Source organism: Notamacropus eugenii, chromosome 2 (assembly GCF_028372415.1).
Source record: "Notamacropus eugenii isolate mMacEug1 chromosome 2, mMacEug1.pri_v2, whole genome shotgun sequence".
In the NCBI taxonomy this organism is placed as follows: Eukaryota; Metazoa; Chordata; class Mammalia; order Diprotodontia; family Macropodidae; genus Notamacropus; species Notamacropus eugenii.
The window spans coordinates 276,924,511-276,937,586 of NC_092873.1; the positions used below are offsets into that span (position 1 = coordinate 276,924,511).

Consider the following 13,076-nt stretch of genomic DNA (forward strand, 5'->3'; position numbering starts at 1 on the left):
TTAAACTACATTAAGATTGGAAGCATTCATAATTTTTGAAACAGAAAAAAATTTCTTCTTGTTATTGACAATTTTGATAAATCCTATAATTTTAACTCATGAGAGTGTTTGAACCATGGGTTTGTCTATATTTTACTAAAAGAAATGTTTCAGTTGTTATAAAGAGCTGTTTCTAATGAAATGTTCAAATGAAGTAAAATAGATGATCCAAGCCTGTAAGATTTAATTTAGTGGTAGCAATAATAATTTTAATCTTTCTAAAATTTCATTTAAGATGTAATGGAAAGGTGTCTCTAAACCAAAGGCAATATATCATAGAGAAACAGGTTATCCATGTAAGACACCTCAAAGACTCATCTTGAAGGTGAAATGTGGTCAATTTTTGACCATTTAGAGATGGTGACAAAGGTAATATAGATAATTAAAAGACATATAATCCCCCTCCCCCCCCCAATGCTTTTTGACATTAATTTTAAGAAGAAATCTTTTCCCAGAACTTGTAATTGGTAAGGTGAATTAGGGGTAAGGAGATCTGAGTTTTATTTGGTTTCATTTCTGCCATATAGCATATTGCTCTGTGGGATCTTAAGTAAGTCACAGTCTTGTCTTATTTTCTTGTCTTACTATCAGTGTCCTCATCTCTAAATTAAGAAACTAGGAATAAGTGCTCTAACATTTTATGGTTTTAGAATTTTTCTGTAGTCCTGGCACCCTCTAGTGGATTGACTTATTAATAAACAGGAAAAAAGAGGAGTAAAGAGCTGGATAATTTACAACCTAAATAATCTACTCCTGGAGAATAAAGAAATGTTAGCTCTATATTTACTTTTAGGCTGAGTTAAAAGAAAAAAAAACCCAGCCTAGGGTATAGTCGGTGTTTCTTTTTGTTTGTATGTGTATTATCTATGCAATCTATTTCAGTCACTGAAATTCAGTCGAGATGCTTTTTCAATCAGTGATTGCAAATCTTTATGAATTTATAGAGACTTTTTTTGTTGTGGGGTGGAGGAACAGGACCTTGAATTAAATTATTTTACATGAAATCATGTGAACTTCTTATACTTGTAGAAATGATTGTGAAGTATGCTGCTAAAGCAAGTGTACTCTGGGTAGCATGCACATTTTTGAAGTTACTGTCTTTTTAATTTCACATGACAACATTGTTTATCAACTTTATACAGAGAATAAACTCAACAGTTTTTTACTAATGACTTTCCCCATTGTTGTTCACGTGTTGTTCAGTGCTTTTCTTTCTCTTTTGAAATTCTCACAGCGGGTTGAAAATGGTGACTTCAATTGGATTGTTCCAGGAAAATTTTTAGCGTTTAGTGGACCACATCCCAAAAGCAAAATTGAAAATGGTATGTTTTTCTATTTTTAAAAGATTTAGTTTCTCTTCTTGAATATTCCTACTTTTCTTTGGATGCATCTTTACCTTTTTCTACTCCTCAGATCACACCTATGATCTAATCTCTATCTATAAGTTTAAAGAGCTAACATGATTTAGCAATTCCTGACTAAAACATCTTAAATATTTTAATTACACCAGGAGTAATAGGTGGAGCTATAAACATGTTTTCAAGGGGGAAAATTCATTAGATTTTTAGCTGCTCATGGGTCTTTCAGTTATCACAGAAGTGCTGTTTGCCCAGGTATGAATAGTTACAACTTACCAATGAGTTCTTATGTTACGGTTTAGTTTTATTGGTCTAAATCTTGAGATTAATCATTTAAACTAGAGTCTCCTGCATTCATTTTATTTATTAGTAGCTGCCAATAAATTATGATTTGTTTCAATTTCTAGCTTTTAAAAATCATTTCACACTTGACAGTTCTGCATCATGAACTGTGCCTCACGGTTATTTTTAAAATACTAATGTTAAATTGAGATAGAGCTTTAAAATTTATTAAACTTATTTATAAATTTATTAAAAGAACATGACATTGGAAATTCTTAGTTAAAAATTTGCTAATGGTTGGATTTTTTGATATGTGCTAGACATTAATTAGCCTGTATTCCAGATGGTTCTTGAGCAGTCTCAAGGAGATGCCTTTAGAGAGGTGATCTTTAGGATAGGTCTCCCAAGACTTGCCTTTGTGCCTTTTGAATAGAATTGTCTGTCTTGTTTACAGAAAATCTTTTCAGATACATAATTTTAATTTTAACATGTCCTAGTTTGAATTTCTGTATAGAACTTCAGAAGGAAATTGACTCCTTTTAGTTTTGCATATTTGGTGAAGATATCTCTTATCAGAATTCACTTAAAAGTCAACAGGTCCAGTCAATAAACTTTTATTAATTACCTACTATATGCCACACACTGTGCTAAGTAAACACTGGGAAATAAAATGCCTGTAGGTAATTGTGTGCAGGAAAAGCCACTATTTTTTCTTGGTGCTTGTGAGTTAAAAGTTCTAGATGAGGTATTATAGCATAATGAAGAAACACATTTTAGTGGTTATCATGATTTATACTCTCTGTTCGGATGACTGAACAAATCTTTTAACTTCTTTGAGCCTCAGTTTCCTCATCTGTTAAATGTAATAAAGATGTCTAACCCAGTCTTATGGGCTTGCTCTTAGGTTCTAATATGTATGAAATCAATGTTTAAGCTGTAAAAAGATATACAAATGCACAGTATTATTTTTATTTAGTCTTTCCTTGTGTAACTGCAGAAATTATTTTATTCATTGAAATTGCAACACACAGATATTTTTTATTGTATACTTCAGGGTGTTTGAAATGCCGTATTAAGTTCCTCAAGGCACCTAAGGCTTGTAATTGATTTCTTACTTGGACATAATGTATTCATATTCTAGTTGCAGAAGGAAAACATTTCAGAGAAGAATTTCCATAGCGTCAACCATAAAAGAGGTCTAGTCATTTTCTGTAACCGACATAACCATGTACCTCATTGATATATTTGTGTGTTTGAGTTTTGTGTATTGATTATTAATAAGAAAACTCTTATTTGACATTTTTTCTTAGTCTCATATTCTTTGAATATATGCCAAGGAACAGAATTCAGAAAAGCCCTTTTTATTATGAACATATTTTCACGTACATGTTTTGCTCACATGTCAATACTAAAAGAACTAATGAATTCATCGTTATGGGTAGTCTTCTTTTGAAATTCAGTTGTAGAATTTGTTCTTCTAAGTATACTTTTCCATATTTTAGTTTTTTTAAAAGTATGTAGGTAGTAGATGTTTTGTTGTAAATTAAAGTAAGTTGGAACTCTTTAGGATAGGGAAATGGAGAATTTTAGAAACCTTACAAGCAACTTGATGACATCCCATGGAGTTACAAAACTAGATTTAGAATAGTTATGTTATGTTAAAATTTTTTCCAGCTCTGGGACTCTTTTCTCAGCATATCATGTCTCTTTAACCTTCATTCTCTGAACTTTGGTAAATAGCTTTTCATTTGCGCTAATTTTAAAAGATACACAAAGGTGGGTAAGACTGTTGGTGCTGGTAATCACACACACACCTATACATCAACATCCAATTTAGGATTGATGCTGAGTGGGAAGTGTGGTTAAATTGTGGATGAGTAGTGCATCCACTGCAGCCTTATGCCCCAAATTTCTGCTATTATTTTTCTTGCCTAAGGACCTTGAAGTGCCTTAGTCTGCTATGGATAAAGCATTTATATTATTCTTGAATCTTTACTCTTAAGTTATGTTTTCCTTAAGAAATTTAATTCAAAGTTTTTGACATGATAGAGGAATTTCCTCACCAAGAGCTATCTACACAAATGAAATGAAGGTTGGGTCAAAGTGATTTTTTTTTTCCTTTCATTTTTTATCTATCCACATTGGCTGCCATTATCCACTTCTGATGCTTCACAGAAATATGGCAGTTGGCTATGTGGAGAACAAGGGGCAGAGAGATTGCTGGAATCAGAGTCTGAAAAGCTGGCTTCCAATCTTACCATGGACACTGACTAGATGGAGGTATATTTATGGGCAAATCATTTAGCCTACTCAGATCCTCCTCAGATCTTCATAGTCTATAAAATGCCAATAGTAGTGGATTGTGAGCTCCTTCTCTAAGGGTAGAGATTGCCTTTCTTTATATCTACCTAGTGGAGTGCCTGGCACATAGTAGGCTTAATAAGTTAAGTTGCTGTATGTGCTGCTTAAGACTGTTGTGAGGAAAACAATGTGTAAACTTTGAAAAGCGGTATAAATGTTTTAATTATTCTAGTTGGGTGTCTCAATCAGAAAGAGAGGGGTTACTTAGTGGCAAAAGTTGGTAGATGTCACAGGAATACAGAAGAAGGATCCTCTGATCGATTCTTCTTTACTCCAGCCTAGTTATCCATACATTGGAAAATCTCTCTCTGTCTTGATCAACTTGCAGAGCTTCTGTTTAGGGAGGCTTTCCCAGTCAGCCATGCCTCAATGCTGCGTTCTGGACTTTCTTTGTTATACCCTACAGTACCTTGGTCTCTTCCCCACCCTTTACTCCCTTTACCTTTACATTTTCCTGTTATGTGTTGTCTTCCGCCATTAGAATATACGTTCCCTGAGGGTAGTTATTCTCTACTTCTGCTTGCATTCCTAGTGCTTAGCACAGTTGGAGGCCGATGTTATTTTTTTTCTTGAGTCTATAACAAGATTGGCATCTACTTTTTTAGAAAAGTGTAGTATTGGGACTCCAGTGGGTATCACTGTGGATACATGAAGGAGTTTTGTGAAGCGTGGGTCTGGCAGAGGAAGAGGAGATTTTGTCAAAGGAATTACAAGTCTTCCTTCCTTCACCTTTTCTTACAAATGGATTTTGTAAGATGAGCCTCCGTAATTCTTTAAAAATGAGATTTTTACCATCATACACACGCATGTATCTTTCATACATATATTGAAACATTTATGTGTTCTTTGGTAGTTTTATGTCTATATAAGTATAGGTATCATTCAAAGTTATATCGTGGAGGAGGACTCATCTGTGTTTTATAGCAGTGGTATCACACTCAAATAGAAATGGGGGTCACTAATCCTTACTTAAAGTTACTCCTTTTCTTTCTCCTTCTCTTTGGATCCCTGCTAACTGCATATTGACTTCATTTTGAAATGTAATGTCATCTATGTTTTGTTGTATTTTTCCTTATTTTGTTAAGTATTTCCCAGTTACATTTAATCTGGTTTGGGCTGTACTTGAAGAGTGTTGAACCTGTGTTTGACACCTCTATTTTATGGGAAAGTAGCATGAACAAACTTTAGATCCTTCTGCGCTCTATCACATTCAACAAACAGTACCTCAGGTAACTTCTCGTAGCTCATGGGCAACTCTTCCTCTTTAGAATAATTCTGCTTTGAGAGGAGAGGACTTCATTTGGAAGCCCCTCTCCCCCCCAATCTCTGTGGCTCCAGTCTATACATTACTAGAACCACTTTGTCACTTTTTTTAGAAGAGAGAAAGGAGTTTCCAGAAAGATGATCAGATTTCTCCTTTTCCTAAGTACCACTCACTGTACTATCACACTCACTTCCTTCATTAAGGGAAGAGAAAGCTTCTGAGAAAACTCAGGAATTTTAAGTACTATATCTTTAGCATGCCTTCTCTTCCTAGCATCTTATCCCTTACTTCAACCATTGCAGTCGCCTTCTGATTGGTCTCCTTTCTCCACTCCAGTCCCTCTTCCCCTCAGCTGCCAAAGGATTGTTCTAGAGTCTGGATGTGAAGGTTTCTCTCTTCTAGATGGTTTGTTAGAAAACAGATACAAATATGCATATTTAAATATAGTCATAGATGCATATTTCTACATTCTGACTATTTCTACCTAGGAAGAAAAGGGGTCAGCCCCAAATCCTCTTCCCATTTTCCTTCCTGCTGCTCTTGGTCTTTATATCAATAGTGGAATAGTGCTTTGTTTGTGCCCTCAAAAAAAAAAAAAATAGAAAAAGAGCAGGCAGAGAATCAACTGTCTCCCCCATCTAGGAGTTTTGTCTCTCTCTGTGGGTAGGGGCTTATGGAAAAGCCACTGTGTAGGTGAAGCCAAGGCCCAGGGCCTGACTGATGTCTCTTTTCTGGGGACAGGATAACCCTCACTCAGTCCCAGTTAGTGAGTTACACAACAACTGAATGGAATTAGGAGGTGGAAAGGGTAAAGGGGGAGGGATTTAGTTTTGAATCTATATTCTTCACATTTATTTTTGCAAGATTTGAGATTGGATAGATTTTACAATTTAAAAACAAAACGAGGTGGTGGTAATTAGATTAATTCAGGCACAGAAATCCTTTTCTTAGGAAAAGGGCAAGATAAACGATATGGTCTGAATTAACAGACTGTTGAGGCAGTAGTAATGCTGATGACTATTGATAGGAAGCTTTTAGCTGCTTACAAAGCAAAGCCCCTTCTTCACCACCCTGTGAAGTCAGGTCCTCAGAGCTGGAGTCTGTAACCTTCTGTGGATCAGGCACCGGCCCTTGGGCCGTCAGGAGGTTATACAGCCTGCCCAGCCTCACCTCACTTCCACCCAGCCCGCAGCTGTAGACAGCTGTCTGTCTGCTCAGACACATCCAGCCCTGGAGGAGATGTCAGCAATCTGTGCTTTACCAGCTGCATACTCTGACTTAGCCAGTGGCTGGAATATGAGAGTGTGCTTGAGTGCCATCTACTGACAACTTGAGATGAGTGCAGGCTGGCCTGATGGGGGTTCCAGCAGGCTTTGCAATGTTCCTGCTAGGTGGGAATGGTGGATGCTTATACTGATTCTTGAAAAAGCTTCCCTTATGAAAACCAATGGAAACACATGCAAACTCATAGTATACTTAGTAACAGGACAGTTTAGGTCACAACAATTCTAGCTAGACTGTAAACTTTCTTAAGTACTTGGGTTCCCAGTATCATGGGATTAGATACATGGAAGATACTGTCAGTATCAATTATCAGCCTCTTTGCTTGCCCAGAAATATTATAGGAGCTACATAGTAGAAGGAATATTTGAATCATGGTTTCCCTTTATATCTAACACTCTTACCACTATGCTTTTCTAACTCATGTTTGAAATCTTAATCTGCCTGAGAACTCGGAAATGACATGTTTTCCCACAGAATCAAAGTTGGCAGGAGCCTGAAAAATCCACCTGTTCCTCAAAGATGATCTCTCGATTTGTAGATTTAGTTTTGGAAAGCGCCTTAGAAATCATGTGGTCCACTAACCTTTTTTTCCCAAGCAAACTGAGACCTAGAAACGTGAAGTGATTTGCCTAAGGTCATGTAAGTAGTATCAGGATTTGCACCCAGGTCCACTGCTCTTTTCTACTGCATTATCCTGCCTTTCTGGAATAGAAGTTGGGGGGAAGGTAGGCGAGTAGCTAATGGCAGACAATTCCATGATTTTTGGCTTATTTTGTTTTTAATCAAAGCTAGCTTAATCATAAAGGACTTTCATTTCCAGTGCATTCATTAATTCTCAGTAGAGTATATTAGAAAACATGTAAATTGAGAAATGTCTATGGTACAACGGATAGACAAGTAGCTTTGGAGCAAGGAAGACCTAGGTTCTAGTTATATTTCTAACATATTGGCTCTGGGCCCCCAGGCAAGTCACTCACCTCAGCGCCCCAAACAGTTTCCCAAGAGTGGAGAGCAAGTGTCTGTCTGCATCAGGGAATGGAGTTTCCTCATTGGGAGCTCCATATAGGATTGAAATCACAGATCTAGCCCCTTCCCCTTTCCTACCCTCCTTCCAAAAGGAATTGAGATATCTCTGTGCATATAATATATTCGGCAATATTCCTATTTATTTTTCCAAAAAACTCAAATGGCTCCACATCTTTGTAATCAATTACTTGAGAAATATAGAAAATTTAAAACTCCACTGGATTTGTTGTTTGTTTGACAGTAACAACCTATTTGACTCAGTAAAACAAAATGACACCTTAAGGGCTTTTCTTGAACAAGACATCTCTCAGGTACAAGTGAGAATCCTATAGGATTCCATGAAAGATTTAAGATCAGAAATAACTTCAATTTTTTTTATTAGTGTCTGGCAAAACCAAAAGCAAAGAAACATTTGCTTACCATTCATTGCCTGTGAGGAATTCTAGCACAGAGTCCAAACAACAAGATAATTTCCTGTAGGTAGTCAGCTAGCTGTTCCTGTGTTTAACAGATCCAATCACTGTCCATTTGAAATATATGTCCAAGACATTGTTGAATCCTTTTATATCTGTGCTCTCATTGATGTTCATATTCCCTCCACCAATGCAGAACTTAATTCATCTATTGCTACCTATCCTTTTCATCTTTATTCATGACCTTCCATAAGTTCCAAGTAGTAGGTTGGACATTCACAATAGTGGATCAATCCAGTGTGCTGAGGTAGATAGGATGGGGGTCTTCTTTGTATTTCTGATGACAATCCTTTGCATCATTTCTTTGAATTATTTTACTTTTTGTAATGTGTTGCAACCTGCTCACACCTAACAACTTCTTTCCATTGCGGTTTGTGTAATCTTCAATTTCAGTTCTTCAGAGACTAGAGTATTACATGGCTATAAATCAATTGGAGAATAATGGTTATTAAATGAGGAGCCTCTGTTTCAGAAAGAACTTTATGACCACGAAAAAGACTTTGCATTTTCCCTAAGGTGGTACCAAATCTCCCTTTATTTTATTAATTTCTGGTTCCCAACTCATTGTCTATTTTTACTATCTTTTCAGATTATGTAAAACTGATAGTCAAGTTTTGTAGGTTGTCCATTCAATTGAATATCATAATCTGGACAGTGTCATTCTTTATACATTGGTTTTTCCTTTGTATGTAGACCAAACTCTTTATAGTAATTATGACTAGCATATAGGAGGGTCCACAGGGTTTAGGGCTTGCTGCAGTCAGCACAGTTGTCCTGTTCCAAATAGGAGTTATCTTGATAGTTATCACCATCTGTAACTAATCTCTCCTTGACTTGGATCTCCCCGTGGCAATGGTGAACGTCTTTGGCAAGCATTCTTCTTTTTGCTTTATGCCTTGTCCCATGTTCATGATCAGAGGGTTGTTGAAAATATTATCTGTGATATCTTCTAAATATTTTCCAGTTTTGATACATGCATGAGAGACACATTGTTATAAGAGATGATACCTTGAAGATAAGAAATCAGAGGACTTTTTATAGTCAACAAACAGCACGGGGGATTTTGTGTTCTTTATGTCTTTCATGAAATAATAATGTGATAAATATTATCTGGAAATATTGCTTGTGAACGGTCACCATTTCCCTCTAAAACCTTCATAAAGTATGTCCTTGTTTGCATAGATTATTCTCATAAAATTTTACATACATGAGAAAGTGGGCAGGTGGGTTGATAGTAGTTCTCTTGCATGATCTGAAATATTTTCCTTCAGTTCTTTCATTTCCCTAAAGAGTGAATCTCCTCCCACACAGACCTGTTTATCTAGACTTGATCCCATACAGCTTTTTTCCACCTTGACTTCTTCAGTGCCATTTCTATTTCTCTGTCAGCACATTCAGGATTGTGCTAGAGTCTGGATGGGAAGGTTTCTCTCTTCTAGATGGTTTGTTAGAAAACAGATACAAAGATACATATTTAAATATAGATATAGATGCATATCTATATTTATTTCTACATTTTTCCAGATCTGTGTATATCTGCAGATCTTTTTATTGTCCTGATTTTATCCTTAAGGCCAAGTAGAAGACACAATGGATAGAGTATTGGGCTTGGAGTCCGGAAGACTCATCTTCCTGAGTTCAGATCTGGCCTCAGACACACACTAGCTGTGTGACCCAAGGCAAATCATTTAACCCTATTTGCCTCAGTTTCCTCATCTATAAAATAATCTGGAAAAGGAAATGGCAAACCAGTATCATTGCCAAGAAAACCCCAAATGGGGTCATAAAGAGTTGAACACAACTGAAAAATGACTCAACAACAATAAATTTTACCCTTAAGTTTAATGTAAGACTTTGCTTAATTGAGTTTCTCAATGAACTTTCTTTAAACTAATCACAATTTCTTGATGTTTTATGAGACTATTCTACTTCTTATCTTTTACCATCCTTCTCCATAACATTTTACATGTGAGTTTATATTTTAAACCAGTGTTACCCATGGCTGTTGAATCAATCTCTCCACTAGGCAAGTAAGTCAAGTGTTTCCTGACTAAGGTTGCTAGTCTTTTTTAACCTCATAATGACATTTGATTTACATGGCTTAAAGTTCTTCATGAAATTATTGTAATCTTTGTTGTAATTCTGTATCCTTTCCTCCATCCATTTTCTATTTTTTTTGGCATCAAGAACTTATTTAAGTATATCAGGATGGAATTATTTTAAGTGTATACTCTACCTTTTTCTCATTTCTGTTGCTTTATCTTTGTATTAATTTTGATCTTTGCCCTAACTTCTCTTACTATACATAGGCAGCTGTTTCAGGGATGACTCTCCCATCAGTCAAAGGTCATTTTTTGTCTGCTAAAATAGAATCAGTTTTATTTTTGTGTGGCATGCTATTTGGTATAAAGAATTAGAATCAATTTGTAGTTCAGTGCTGAAGTTTTTCTTGAAGAAAATGTATATAACGTATAGGTGTGAAGCTTCTGTGTAGTTCTTGACCTCACAGTCATCCTTTTTACTGATCTCAGCTATTCATTCCATCTTTGCAATGAAGTCACTGAATATTAGTATGTATATTGATTTAATTTGAGGGGTCTTACTGAGTTCTTCATAGACTTTCTCTACTTCTTCATCCTCTGTAACAGATGTTGATACATAAGCTGCAGTCATTTTCATGGTGGTCTTTTTGCAAATACTTTTCATGAGCACTGCAAATAAGAGATGACCAAACATCCCATGAAATGATGTTTCTTGTTGCCTTTGGATGCATGATAAAACCAACTCTGCCAGCTTCTTAATTTGCCTCTGCAAGGAGAACCCGTGAGTCTTCCATTTAGCTGCAAATACGTTTTGTTCTTCTGGTTTTATTTACCTTGAGTGTCAAGATGGATTTGATTAAGTTCTTAGAGTACTAAAATAACTAAAGATAGGACTGCTGAACTGCTGGTGGTGATCATGGAGGATGGGAGAAGCTCCATAGACCTGGAAAAAGGGAAACAAGTGTCCCATTTTTTCTGAAGGGAAAAGAATCTGCAAACTATAGGTTTGACTTGCAAAAATTTAGGTAACATTTTCAAAGGGGTAGTTTGTGAGCATTTAGAAAGGAAAGAGGTGAGCACCGAAAGCCAGTCTGGCATAGGATTTTGACAGGTTAGCCTTTTTCTTTTTCAAAAAAATATAACTAGACTGACACATCAGAGAAATTCTCTAGAGAAAAAAATTTATAGATTTCAAAGTCTCCCATGTTATTATTTTGTGGACAAGATGAAGTGATGTTGGCAGCCAGGTGATGTAGTGTATAGAACAGTGGACCTGGAATCATGAATATCTGAGTTCAAATCCAGCCTTTGGTACTTAGTAGTTACGAGATCCTGGACAAGTCACTTTAACCTCTGACTGCCTTATTTTCTTAAAAATGGGTTTAATGGCTCCCTCATAGAGGAGTTGTGATGATGAATAAGATAATATTTGTAATGTGTTTTGCAAACCTTAAAGTGCTATTATATAAATTCTGTTATTATTTTTATTGTTGTTTGGTGTTTGTTATATAACAGTATGGTTAGGTGAATTCTAAACTTTTTTAATTACTTCAGTCGCAGGCTCCTAATAAATGCTAGGTATTGTACTAACTACTGAAAATACAAAGACAAAATCAAATAGTGCCAGACCTGAAGAGTAATAATAATAGTGGCTAATGATTTTTATACCTCATCTACTTTAGGTTATATCGCTTTAAGGTTTGCAGATTTTTTTGCATCCATTATCTTATTTGATCCTTGCAAGATTCTGTGAGAGAGATACAATAGGTACTATTGTCCCCATTTTTACAGATGAGGTAAGATTGGCAAAACTAGTAAGGTCAGATGTAGGCTTTGGATCCAGGTCTTTCCTGGCTCCACGTCCATCCATTCTCTTTTCACTGTACCATGTTACTTCTCATTGTTAGAACTTGATTTAATGGAGTGGCAAACTTCCTAAGAGAACCATTCTAAAAGTGTGTGGAGGTCATTGTGAAGGCTTTATATGACTTGGGATTGAATAGGGCAGGTATAGATTTAAAGTTGAAAAAGGAAGGCCTCTTCCTTCTCAGTCTTTGCCATGCCATCCAAAAGCCTGTTACTTTATTATTTGCTTTAACATTTCAGCTGCTTGTGATTTCGTTGCTGTGGGTGCACTTTCCACCGCACAGAGATCTTCTGTAAGAGTTGCTCTGGTTGAAAAAGTCAGCCTCTGGTCCATCTGGTAAAGGCCACCATGAGCCTAGCCAGGTTGGTCCTTGCATGATAAAGATGTATTCTGGGCCAGTTTGCATAGCCTTCACCACTCTGTAAGATCAGGCATTCAAGGAATGAAAGCTAATTAATATTGGAATAGACAAAGTGTCCTGCACTGTGTCCTTGTGGTCTGTTTGTATAGTCATCAAGACATATTGGAATGTCTTTATTGGAGGTTGTATATGTATCTAAACAGACACCTCCACTTTTTATATTCCTCATGAAAGATATCTGATAACAACGTCAAGCTTATCTGATCCTGGAAGTTCCAAATGCAGTAAGTATTTTTTAGTGGGTCTTAGTGTTCAGTTGAGAAGCTTTATAAAGAAGTGCCGTACTGGGTCAGCCTATGGACCGTCTGTCATATTCTTCTTTGACTCTGGCACAGAGGCCTTCCACAATGCAAGTCCTTAAAAATTCGAGGGTAAATCTCACACTTCTTAGTTTTTGTTTATAGACTGTTTTGTACCTGGTGTCTAGGATTCCATGCAGTCCTCTTGAAAGAAATAGAAGGAAAAAAATAATAATTTCATTGTGACATAGTATAAACAAATACCATCTTTGTATATCATTTAATATTTAGGGTAGCAATACTAAAAATATTGTGTATGTGTATATATTCTGTGTGCTACCGAGGTTGTTTATGGAAAAAATTAATCTGATTCATTTGTGATCAAGGAATTTTTGGCATATCAGGGAATTTTTTAAAAAT

The 13,076-nt window shown here is 36.1% G+C and overlaps 1 protein-coding gene across 11 annotated transcripts in view; it reads left to right on the forward strand.

The window, feature by feature from the left end:
• CDC14A (cell division cycle 14A) overlaps positions 1-13,076 on the forward strand; it is a 238,305-nt gene that overhangs the window by 150,402 nt on the left and 74,827 nt on the right. For all 11 annotated transcript variants that reach the window (XM_072644128.1, XM_072644132.1, XM_072644137.1 and 8 more), the window contains one exon: positions 1,274-1,361. In XM_072644128.1, coding sequence (XP_072500229.1) covers positions 1,274-1,361 — 88 coding nt within the window. The remainder of the gene's footprint in view (positions 1-1,273; positions 1,362-13,076) is intronic.